At 38.7% G+C, this 12,857-nt stretch overlaps 2 protein-coding genes across 7 annotated transcripts in view; one reads left to right on the top strand and one right to left on the bottom strand.

The window, feature by feature from the left end:
- The first annotated feature begins 270 nt into the window (after positions 1–270).
- LOC105391745 (putative sodium-coupled neutral amino acid transporter 10) lies at positions 271–12,406 on the top strand. The gene is made up of 11 exons (XM_038115548.2): positions 271–461; positions 708–825; positions 1,010–1,166; positions 2,338–2,461; positions 2,987–3,099; positions 3,961–4,109; positions 4,577–4,713; positions 4,914–4,982; positions 5,391–5,558; positions 9,935–10,100; positions 10,386–12,406. The coding sequence occupies exons 1-11, from the start codon at positions 378–380 to the stop codon at positions 12,065–12,067; spliced, it is 2,967 nt and encodes a 988-aa protein (XP_037971476.2). The 5' UTR covers positions 271–377; the 3' UTR covers positions 12,068–12,406.
- The window catches only part of LOC105397240 (protein ELYS), a 60,882-nt gene continuing 60,332 nt past the window's right edge, over positions 12,308–12,857 (bottom strand). For all 6 annotated transcript variants that reach the window (XM_048631789.1, XM_048631793.1, XM_048631790.1 and 3 more), the window contains one exon: positions 12,308–12,574. In XM_048631789.1, coding sequence (XP_048487746.1) covers positions 12,529–12,574 — 46 coding nt within the window. In that variant the 3' untranslated portion in view covers positions 12,308–12,528. The remainder of the gene's footprint in view (positions 12,575–12,857) is intronic.

Genomic DNA, 12,857 nt, shown 5'->3' with positions numbered 1-12,857 from the left:
ACTAGTTTTCCTGTACCTCCTGTAGGTTGGCTGGTAGAAAATGGTCTTAGCATTAAGCCCGCCTTTTGTACATTTATTTCCGATATTTGTGCAATAAATAATTAAATAAATTAATATTGCAGTACACCTACGATTAAGCTGAATCAGCAAATCGCCACGCCGCGCCGCCTTTGCTTCATTGATTATCTCCCAGAAGAATAATGAAAGGTGAAATAATAACTGCTCTGTGTTTAAAATGGCAAATATGATGTCATGTCAAATTCACAGCTGTCAAACGTCAAATAAAAGTCAAAACAATGGTGTGATGTGGTTGTTTTTCAGTTTCAGTATTTTGAAAAGGCATGAAACTTAAATAATTTGAACTATTATCCCTAAAGATGGGTGCTACAGGGCAGTCCATTACTTTGGCTAACAGTATTATTGGCGTTGGTGTGCTGGCTATGCCATTTTGCTTCCAACAAGTAAGTATTATTGAGAACATTAACCTACTACCATAAGTTTTCTGCATAACACACTAGATTTACACTCTTATTTTAATAATATGGCTATTGCCTACTGACCTATAGCATCTAGAGTAACTTCCAAGACTCACTCTTATAACTGGGTGCAATCCAGCTAATATTTTAGGATACTTTAATTCCTTATTAACCTTCAACCTCTATCATACAAAACCTGACTACTTACTTATTTTATTTCTTTCCCTCAAGTGTGGAATAATACTGGCCACCCTGCTTCTACTGCTGATGGGTCTTGTGTCAAGATTAAGCAGTTACTTTTTATTAAAATCGGCTATCATGGCCAGAAGAAGAAATTTCGAGTTTTTAGGTGAGTACATTTTCATTAAGTAACTTATTGTCTTTCCCTAGTCATAGGCCCTCCAACAGGCCTTACTTGCTGAAGAGACTTTGATTCGTGGATTACTCCTCATTCTCACTCATTAGCTGAACCATAACAAAATTTAATTTCAATAATCTTTTTAAATTACAAAGATATTTGTATACTATTTCAGCATTCCACGTGTTTGGCCCAGCGGGCAAGATGGCGGTGGAAGTGGGCATCATCGGGTTCCTGATGGGCACCTGTATTGCATACTTTGTGGTGGTCGGAGACCTGGGGCCACAGATTATAGCCAAGATGTTCAACATCAACCAGAGTGATATGCTAAGGTATGATGAAAAAGATTTTTAAAATTAATGTATGTTTCTTTGGCTTGTTGTATGGCATTAGGCTTGGTGTTAAAAGTTAAACTCATTTAATATACTTTATTCCTAACTAAAAAAATAAGTTTATATGGCTTCTTTTAACTTCTTGATGATGAAATAATAGAAATGAAGAATTGATGAGACTTTACATTGAGCCAAAAATAATTAATACTAAAATAATTTATTTCACAAAACCTTCATAAACACCTGGGTGAAGCGAAGTGGGACTGTATACGCTTGAATTAGAAAGCTGATTATATATTTTACTGCACTTTTATTGATTATTAGATGATTAACAATGCACACACGTCGGTAGGTGGGTAGAGGGAGAGAGAGTTGCCAGATGACAAAATACATATTAAAAATATACATTTGTGTTGGTGTTGCCAACACTGGGTTAATATTAGACAAGAAAACGATAAGACCTTGGAGAGTGGCATTGTATCCTGAAGCAAAACACTTAAAATGCAAATGGCATATATTTATGAGTAGATTTTCAATAATATGAAAGTGAATGTTATGAAAGTAGATAGGTACTGAAACCATGTATATGTTACTGTAAAAGCCCGAACAACGGTAAATCCTAAGATTTACGCGTAAAACCTAAGATTTACCAACTCTTAATGGTATATACAAAATTCTTAATTTCCCAGAACCTTCATAACAGGAATAAAAACTGTTCCCTCATTAAAATATGATGTCATTATCATTGAACTTGAGATATCTTAAACCTAAGTTCCACGATACAGGTTCGCCTATTGTGTAATTTGCAGTCACATCACCAATGTACTTGAACAATTTGTTAATAAACGTTTTTTACTTTTACTTTTTTTATTTTATCTTGAAGTAGTTGGAATATCCCTTGAAGCTTATGTGAAATTGCTTCTATTGTAGTTAATTCATCATTGTAACATCCTGTGATCCTAGCCTCTTACCTATATGCCTCTTATACTATGTCCATCTTATTAAATGCTTTTTTGACATTCCAAATCCCATAGATATTTGATAACTGAAAAAGAAAACCAACTATACTTACTTACCAGACATAAGCAAATGTCAAAAAAGCATTAATAAATAAGTTGGACATAGTATAGTTACTAACTACATTGTTCATATCATATACATATGTTCACAGAACTTCAATAATGGTGGTAGTGTCAGTGGCATGTGTGTTGCCACTCGGGCTGCTGCGCAACGTGGACAGTCTGAGCAACGTCAGTGCCGCCACCATCGCCTTCTACTTCTGTCTAGTGCTCAAGGTAAATACTAAGCTACTCTAAACATAGGCTGTAAATAGTAGAGATTGTGCCTATCATTCACTAAACCATCTTCATCTTTACAACTTACAACCATTGTTTTGGTTTTAACTCCAAGACAAATGGTGTGCCTTAAGGCAGCGTGCTAGCGCCAACTATGTTCAATATCCACAGAAAAAAATCAACCTGGGTTGCAGGTTTCTTCCCTACATTTTCCTTCACCGTAAGAGACGATATACAACTATACATCCGAACTAATATTATAAATGCGAAAGTAACTGTGTCTGTATGTTACTATTTCACGCGAAAACTACTTAACGGATTTGAATGAAATTTGGTATGGTTTAGACCCTGTCAAAGAACATAGGCTACTTTTTATCCCGACATTCCCACGGGAAAACTTTTTAAGGCGAAGCGAAGCTCGCGGGTACAGCTAGTTGTGAATAAAATCCAAAGAACTCGTACATAACTAACACAGTAGGTATACATGTAATCACTGCGGGTGGAAACATATCTCTATCTGTCCAGGTGGTTTCCGAGTGCATGGGCGGGTCAGTGCGCTGGGGGCAGGTGCAACTGTGGCGCGGCGACGGCGTGCTACAGTGCATCTCTATCTTCTCTATGGCGCTGTCGTGTCAGACGTGAGTTTTGTGGAACTTGTAAACTTCGTTTATGAACCAAAAACCGATTGCGAGTCTGACTCAAACAATAAATATTTTTAGATAGATGAGAACAAAGTGACCCTATAAAGTTACGTTTAGAGGAACAATTCATATTTTCAAAGATTTACTTGTATTGTTAGTGCACAGTAGGACGTCACGTTTAACAAAAATTTACTTAAATTTAAGTTGCATACTTTGTGTGGCTTTCACCAAATATTAAACGTATTTAGGAGCCTGTCAGTTAGTATAAAATGTTTTTAATCAAAAATTAGTACAACTTATTACACGTTCATTTTAGTTCATAGATGTTGTTAATTCTGATTAGTAACGCTAGTGCAAAGCTGAAATTGCAATAATTTATCTTGTCGCACATTAAATCTTCTTTCCATGTCTCTTAATGATTGTCGCTAAGTAATTATTAATTTCTGTCTACAGTGGGTGCATGTAAGTTAGTCAAATAATTCTTTCCCACTCGTGCACCAATGACTGTTGTTTCAGCATGATCCATGTTCTATCAGTTCTATGTCACAATCACAACATAACTTTCCCTAGCACTAAGTAGATGGTTTATGATTTAATGCACAGATAGTGTGGTTCCTTTATTCATTCACCTTATATTGTAAATACGGTTTAGGTATAACCGGGAATCAGCTAAGAACACACACCATCACACGATAATTATTTTGAATCTCTCACTCAATAATGTACCTACCTACACTCAAAAAAATATTTGCCGCACAATTTTATCTGTTTTACTACCTACTGGAAGAAACAAAAAAAAGTTTTGAGCTTCCCCAAACCACGAACCTCTACCTAATAATAACCACCAATATCTTTCAGGCAACTGTTCGAGATATTCGAGTGCATGCCCTCTGTATCTCTGGAGAAGATGAATGGAGTCACTAAGACTGCCATCAACATCTGCACCGGAGTGTACTTCACGCTGGGACTGTTCGGGTATATCGCTTTCTGCTCGCAACCTATTTCAGGTAACTATCATGTATTTTTTTACAACTAACTTTCGGTTGTTGTTACTGTGATTGTACCTAATGAATGTAATTATTTTCTTATCTAATAAGTACCTATGTAAATAATGCAAGCTTTTATTCTCATTTAGGGTTACCTTCGATCAATGATTTACTTCTCATCATAATCATCTCAACTGTTCTCTTCTCACTTCGTTTATTTTAGTAATACTTTTGTCGTTCCAATATTCCTTTGTCCTATGCAACTATGCATGAAGGGTTCTAAAACATTGCCATTGGCACTACAATTACAGTGGCGAAAGCTACAGCTGATCTGCACTGATTCTGTATACACATGTACAATTTTATTTCATGACAACATTACAGGCGCGTTGATTACAAAAACACACTTTGTTATTTCCCCTTACAATGCACTCTTCAAGTGGTCGACTTCCGCGGTCTCCACTGTACAACAAACCAAACCTTTCCAGGCAACATCCTGATGAGCTTATCGCCCACCATGTCGAGTGACGTCATCAAGCTGGGCTTCGTGCTGTCGGTGGCGTGCAGCTTCCCGCTCGTCATCTTCCCGTGCCGCGCCAGCTTGTACAGCTTCTTGTATAGGAAGGTATTTAAATGTTATGTTATAAATAAACATAAAGTAAAGAGTACGTAGTAAGGCGAAAGGGCCGCCGATTTCTGAAAGTCGATGAATAAAAGTTTTTTTAGGTTACCTCGTAAGTCATTAATTTCCGGCTTACTGTACCACTATTGTATATCTATAATTTATATAGGAAATTATTACTTACTGTATTTTTCAATTTTCAGGTGCACTCGTCCCACCACGACCACATCGTGAACAATTCGATCCCGTCCTGCCAGTTCCGCTGTATCACGGTACTTAATTACTTATTTACTTTCTTACACGATACTTACTATAGTGGACTAAATGTCGACACGTTGTTTCGATGAACCTAGATTAGTTCAGAACAATATATCGTCTATATACCCATTCCCTTATGAAGCTCTATTCAAACCGGAGAGTTATCAGCTACATCAAGAATTAAATACGTCTTGCCGCTACCCAACGGCGGCAGCGGATGACACCATGCCGAAACCGGACCATTCAGAATAGAATACAACTTAATTGACTAAACAGAACACAAATAACAATTTATACAGGGGATATAACGCAACGCGACCTTATCGCTAAAAGCTCTCTCTTCCAGGGAACCTTTGGGTGGAGTGACTTAAAGAATGAATGAGGAAGTTGTTTATAACCATCGCTACTCTCTCCGTCCCCAGGTGATGATAGTAGCAGTGTCTCTTTGCGTGAGTCTCCTGCTGCCCAACGTGGAGGTGGTGCTGGGCCTGGTGGGGTCCACTATCGGCGTGCTGGTGTGTGTGGTGTTCCCCGCCGCCTGCTTCCTGCACCTTACTGTTAAGGAGAATAATGAACGACTGCTGGCTAAGGTTAGTAGCTATTACGAGTTACGAGGTTACTTCTCTGAACAGCGATCTACTTTTATCAGAAATAAGTACGAAAATAGCCAGAATTCCGGGATAAAAACTAGCACACATGTCATGTCGGGGTCACCAGTTTGCTTCGCCCTATAATTAACTACTTTTTCAACAGAAATTACTATATAATTATAGGATTTCGGAATAAAAACTAGCCTATGTACGACACTCTCCAGGGTCCTATCTACATCGTGGCCAAAAATCGTCGAAATCGGTCGAGCCGTTTCGTAGAAAAACGTACCATAAAAACACCAGCCTCAATATGCTCTTTGATAATTTCGTGCCGTAAAAGCGAGTCATATTTATTATAAAGCAGCGAGTATACTGCTGGTAGTAGTGAGCTGGTGATGATAGTGGCAGTGTCGCTGTGCGTGAGTCTGCTGCTGCAACGTGGAGGTGGTGCTGGGCCTGGTGGGGTCCACCATCGGCGTGCTGGTGTGTGTGGTGTTCCCCGCCGCCTGCTTCCTGCATTGCACTGTTAAGGAGAACAACAGGTTAGAAGCTGTTTTTGTTACTTTATCATGTCGGGGTCACCAGTTGCTTTGTCAGAAATTACAATGCTTCGCCATATAACGAACTGTTTTATAACCGAAATAGTGAAAATTCCGGGAAAATTGTTGCCTACGCTACTCTCCAAGGTAGTAAGGTGCTGCCCATAAATTGTCGAAATCGGTCCAGCCGTTTCGGAGAGAAACGCACCATAAAAACACCAGTTTCAATAGCTTCCATATGTGTGGTAACTAATTTAGTGCCGCAAAGCGAGTGATATAAAGCAGTGAGTATACAGCTGGTAGTGGTGAGCTGGTGATGATAGTGGCAGTGTCGCTGTGCGTGAGTCTGCTGCTGCAACGTGGAGGTGGTGCTGGGCCTGGTGGGGTCCACCATCGGCGTGCTGGTGTGTGTGGTGTTCCCCGCCGCCTGCTTCCTGCATTGCACTGTTAAGGAGAATTATGAGCGGCTGCTGGCTAAGGTTAGTAGCTGTTTTTGCAAAGGTTACTTTGTCACGTCGGGGTCACCATTTGCTTCATTGCCAGAAATTACAATGCTTCCCCATATAACGAACTGTTTTTTTAACCAAAATAGTGATAATTCCGGGATAAAAGTTGCCTACGCTACTACCAAGGTAGTATCTAGGTGCTGCCCATATATTGTCGAAATCGATCCAGCCGTTTCGGAGAGAAACGCACCATAAAAACACCAGTTTCAATATGTTCTTTGGTAATTTCGTGTCGTAAAGCAAGCGATATAAAGCAGTGAGTATACAGCTGGTAGTGGTGAGCTGGTGATGATAGTGGCAGTGTCGCTGTGCGTGAGTCTGCTGCTGCAACGTGGAGGTGGTGCTGGGCCTGGTGGGGTCCACCATCGGCGTGCTGGTGTGTGTGGTGTTCCCCGCCGCCTGCTTCCTGCATCTCACTGTTAAGGAGAATAATGAGAGATTGCTCGCTAAGGTTAGTAGCGTCACGTCGGGGTCACCAGTTTGCTGCGCCATATAACGAATTACTTTTTAACCATAAATTAATGCCAGTTGCCTTTGCCATATAAATAACTAGTTTTTAAGCGAAATATTTACAATTCCGGGATAAAAAAAAAGCTTACCACACTCTCCAAGGTTCTATCTTAATCTTGGCCAAGAATCATTAAAATCGCTCGAGCCGTCTCGGAGAGAAACTCGAAACAAACGCACCATAAAAATGCTTTAATATATTCTTTGGTAATTTCGTGCCGTAAAGCTAGTCATACAAAGCAGTGAGTATACAGCTGGAGTGTTAAGGAGAATAATGAGAGATTGCTGGCTAAGGTTAGTAGCTGTTTTTATTACTTTTATCATGTCGGGGTCACCAGTTACCTTCGCCATATAACGAACTGTTTTTTAACTGAAATACTGAGAATTCCGGGATAAAACTACCTTATGACACACTGCAAGGTTCTATCTACATAGTAACCAAAAATCATCGAAATCGATCGAGCCGTTTCGGAGAGAAACGCGAAACAAACGCACCATAAAACACCAGCTTCAATATGTTATTTTGTAATTTCGTGCCGTAAAAGCGAGTCATATTTATTATAAAGCAGTGAGTATACAGCTGGTAGTGGTGAGCTGGTGATGATAGTGGCAGTGTCGCTGTGCGTGAGTCTCCTGCTGCCCAACGTGGAGGTGGTGCTGGGCCTGGTGGGGTCCACCATCGGCGTGCTGGTGTGTGTGGTGTTCCCCGCCGCCTGCTTCCTGCATCTCACTGTTAAGGAGAATAATGAGAGATTGCTGGCTAAGGTTAGTAGCTGTTTTTATTACTTTTATCATGTCGGGGTCACCAGTTACCTTCGCCATATAACGAACTGTTTTTTAACTGAAATACTGAGAATTCCGGGATAAAACCACCTTATGACACACTGCAAGGTTCTATCTACATAGTAACCAATAAAAAACCGACTTCAAAAAACCACTAAAATGTAAGAAATAATTTAAGGTTTACACAAATTCTACTCGTATGAGACAGTACAAATATACCTAAGCAGGAACTGTTCTTTTTTGATGTTGGTGCGGTGACAAAGTAATCTGAAGAAATATGGCACCAACTTCAAAAAAGAACAGTTCCTGCTTAGGTATATTTGTACTGTCTCATACGAGTAGAATTTGTGTAAACCTTAAATTATTTCTTACATTTTAGTGGTTTTTTGAAGTCGGTTTTTTAATTTTTTTAATTATTATTTTATTTAATAGTTTTTAGTTTATTTGTAATAATTTTCAATCAAAAGTAAGGTGCAAATGATACCAAAATGTCCTACTAATCAATACGAATCATTCAAGCCTAAACACGAAGTAGTTGCTATATACCGTTGAGGAGTTCCCCTGACTGCCTTCCGTTTCCATCATCAGATCAGCTCAAGGTCACCATCATATTTTTTTGTTATAAGAACTATATTTACGTTCTTAATTTCATTAGAATCGGTTAATATGTGCCCAAAATTGAAATTCATACCCTGTTTTTACCCCTTTACCCACCCTTGGGGGTGAGATAAAATTCTGAAAAAAAAATGGGACCACCTGGAAGCTCAACCCAATACAACAAAAAAAGAATTTTCAAAATCGGTTCATAAACGGCGGAGTAATCGGTGAACATACATAAAAAAAATATATAAAAAAAAAAAAAAAGATCCCGACGAATTGAGAACCTCCTCCTTTTTTTGAAGTCGGTTAAAAATCATCGAAATCGATCGAGCCGTTTCGGAGAGAAACGCGAAATAAACGCACCATAAAACACCAGCTTCAATATGTTATTTTGTAATTTCGTGCCGTAAAAGCGAGTCATATCCTAACTAATATTATAAATGCGAAAGTAACTGTGTCTGTCTGTCTGTCTGTCTGTCTGTCTGTCTGTTACTCTTTCACGCAAAAATTACTGAACGGATTTGAATGAAATTTGGTATACATATGGTCTAGACCCTGAGAAAGAACATAGGCTACTTTTTATCCCGGAATTCCCACGGGAAAATCTTTTTAAGGCGAAGCGAAGCTCGCGGGCACAGCTAGTTTATTATAAAGCAGTGAGTATACAGCTGGTAGTGGTGAGCTGGTGATGATAGTGGCAGTGTCGCTGTGCGTGAGTCTCCTGCTGCCCAACGTGGAGGTGGTGCTGGGCCTGGTGGGGTCCACCATCGGCGTACTGGTGTGTGTGGTGTTCCCCGCCGCCTGCTTCCTGCATCTCACTGTTAAGGGGAATAACGAACGACTGCTGGCTAAGGTTAGTAGCTGTTTTTATTACTTTATCATGTCGGGGTCACCAGTTTGCTTCGCCATTTATAATTTATAACGAACGAATTTTTACCCAGAAATGACTCCCGAAATCCTATACAGGGTGTTGCAAAAAGGGTATACTAAGCTGAAACCTATAGAAACTTTGTTGGTCACGTGACTTTTTTATTATGGAGAATGTTTTTTTTTCGCGAATTTTAAAATTCTGATTTCAGTTTCGGGCTTAGATACCACATGCTGCACATGTAGGTTTCGGCTTAGTATACCCTTTTTGTAACACTCTGTATAATTTTACGATTCCGGGATAAACACTAGCCTAAAACACACTCGAATTTGCAATATATGTCGTGGCCAAAAATAGTCGCTACCGGTCGAGGAGTTTCGGTGTTAAACCCGTCTATAAAAACCTACTCTACATATATGCCCGTGCCTCCTGTGACCATTTTACAACAACTTTTTCCTCCAACATTCCAATTTCCATTAACCAAAACATTCGAATTTTTGCCACACGACCACCTAGTATACTCCAAATTTAGCCCAGATCCGTCCAATCTAACCTCATTCACTTTTGTTCCAGGCGGTAGTGATCTTCGGCCTAGCGATCCTGATACTAGGCACGTACGCCAACCTACAGGCGGCCGAGCAACAAGCAGACAAGTATGACCCGCGGCATTTATCACAGGAGAAGATAGATAGAATAGTCGAAGAGTACTTCGAGGCACAACGACTGAAGAACCATCAGGGTGAGTTGGGTTAGGAGATGTAAAGTTTACGAGTGAATATGATGTTAGCACTCTGCTGCCGCTGCAAGGGTTCGTTATCGATGTAGATAAATTACACTATATCGTGCTTCGCTATAAATACGACGCTGTGATTTGAAACGAATTTGTCGATGTCAATAACAGACCATTATTAGCTTATTATGTCTCTTTTGACATAAAAGCTGTTCCAATTTATATTACTTTTCATATTCATATTATTATGGTTTACTTAAGCATATTTGGTGATCATTTTGTATTTTGTTATAGATCCCGACGCAGCAGCGATGCCGATAGCTAATGGTAATAAAATGGAACCCAGAGATGAAGTAGCGATACAAAATGGTCTTGACTCTGAAGTACAACCTCCAAACCCTGTGCCACCTGATGAACCCAATCAGAAAGATAGTAAAATACCGGTCCAGGAAAAAGTAAAACCTGAAATCAAAATGGAATACAAGAGTAAAGAAATTGTTGAAGAGAATAAGTCCAACACACATCCCAAAAATCTACAAAAGGTAAATGGCGATAGCAAAATACCAATAGACGCTGTAAAACTAGAAAAACCGCCAGAAGACCAAGCCAAAGAAGAAGAGAAGAAGGAAGATCAGTTAGACATGATGAAACAACAACAGCTAATAGAAACTATTAAACAACATGGAGAAGAGCAAAAGGAACTTATTAAAGAACAGAAAGAAATCCTTAGCGAGATAATAAAGACAAAAGAAGAACTGAAACAAACAAAAAAAGAAGTCAACAGTGACGAGGCCAAGAAAATAGCCGTAGAAAGCATTCAGAAAATAGCTGCTGTAGCAATAAATAGTCTAAATGCAGTTACTGAAAAACCAGCAGTTAATAATATCAAGTTAGAAGATAAAAATGCACTTCCACTAGAAAAGATCGCCAATGATGCTGTGCAACAAATAGCTAAGAAAGCTGTAGAAAGTATTGTTGCTATCAAAGAGACCGTGAAAGAAGAACCAGAAGTTCCTAAAGTCGAAATCAAACCGATAGATAATGGAAATCAAGTCCCTGTACAAAACAATATTGTTAATAATCCGGTGTCAGGGCAAAAAATTATAAGTAACGATCCAATTTTAAATGCCATCGCGAATAATGTCCCTTTGAATATAAACAACAATCCACCTGTTGTAAATAAAGACGTTCCGAAGGCTCCAGAAACTATACAAAATAATGCAAATAATAGTGTCCCAAATAACGCGGCACCAAATGTGCAAAACGCTCAGGAAAATGGTCAAAGTGCCGCTGAAACCATTCCAATCAATGTTGCAGAAATCAAACAAAACGCCCAAGCTCCTAATATAGTCGTAGCTCCAGTTCCTAATGAAGTAATACAACAAAGTCAAGTAGCGGAAAATGTTCCAAACGTTATAAACTCAGCCCCAGCACAAGCAATACCAGTAGCACAAAAACCAGACCAGCCTTTACCACAAGTTGTCAACAAACCACAACAAAAAGTTCACTTGCATTCTCCAGACGAACCAGAATCCTACATCCAAGGCGAAGACGCACAAGTACAAAAGAATGAAGTTAATAATTTAAAACCTATAAGTAGTATAGACCCAAATGTTCCCCTAGCCGTCGCTATGAACGCTAATTCCAAAATAGCAATCTCTGCCAGTAATAAAGAAGATTCCAAGTCAAATGTGCCTCAGCAAGACCATATACCAAACATTCCTAATGCAGTTAATGATAACGCTGTAAATGCTCCTGCTATCAATATTCCTGTACCAAATGTTCAAGTCAATGAACAAAATCCACACCAAATTAGACACAAAAGAGAAGTTATTGATAAAGCACCATCTAGCAATATGTTAAACAATCTAGATATATTACCTAAAGTTGACCTCAATGATGCATTGTCGCAGAGATTGCCAGTAGAAATCGTTATTAGAAGATCTTTGAAAAGTATCCAGGAAGATGAGAGGTGAAAATTATTTAGTAAATAAGGATTTTTGGAGGATCTCTTGAAGTTTGTGGTATTTATTGCATTTAGATAATTACTATATTTAAATATTTATTTTATACGTCCTTACTGTAGTTAATATTATTATTATTATGTGTAACTATAATGATAAGACGTGTTGTTATTTTATTCTGTAACTGTTTTAGTCGTGTCCTAACAATTTGCAGCAACACTACGGGAACATATTGAAATGAAAGGAAGTTACTATGTTTGACACTTATTTATTTTAGGAGAAAGAAATTGTTGTGATTTTGTATGAACATCGACTGATTATTATGTATAAAAATAAATATTTTAACAAGTACACGTGGTATTAGTACATGCATCCCAACATTTGGAGCAGTTTATGTTAGACATACAAAACTTAAATCTATAACCATCTCATAGTTAACAAAATAAAAACAAAAACTTATATCTATAATTTCACTACTTCTTATCTTTACTTTCATCTAAAGCTGCAGTCTTTTTGGACCTGCAACAAAAATATAGGTACAGTTAAAGTTAAACGATACCAATGCAAAGGGTTCACTCGATATCTCGATTCTATCAAGCATTATACCCACCAGGAATATAAGTTTATAGAGTCTACTAGTAAGTAAAGTCCCTTGTGCTTGGAATCTAGAAGTAAATCTAAAAATCGTTAATGACGGCCGTTTCTGGCGGAATCTTCGGCAACTTTTACATTCCAGGCACCAGGAATTACGAGGTAGGTTCTAAAAATTGGAATTAGCATGACGCGGGGGATGGCCTTGGCA

This window comes from Plutella xylostella, chromosome 29 (genome assembly GCF_932276165.1).
Source record: "Plutella xylostella chromosome 29, ilPluXylo3.1, whole genome shotgun sequence".
In the NCBI taxonomy this organism is placed as follows: domain Eukaryota; kingdom Metazoa; phylum Arthropoda; class Insecta; order Lepidoptera; family Plutellidae; genus Plutella; species Plutella xylostella.
This window is presented reverse-complemented; position numbering and strand designations above follow the sequence as displayed.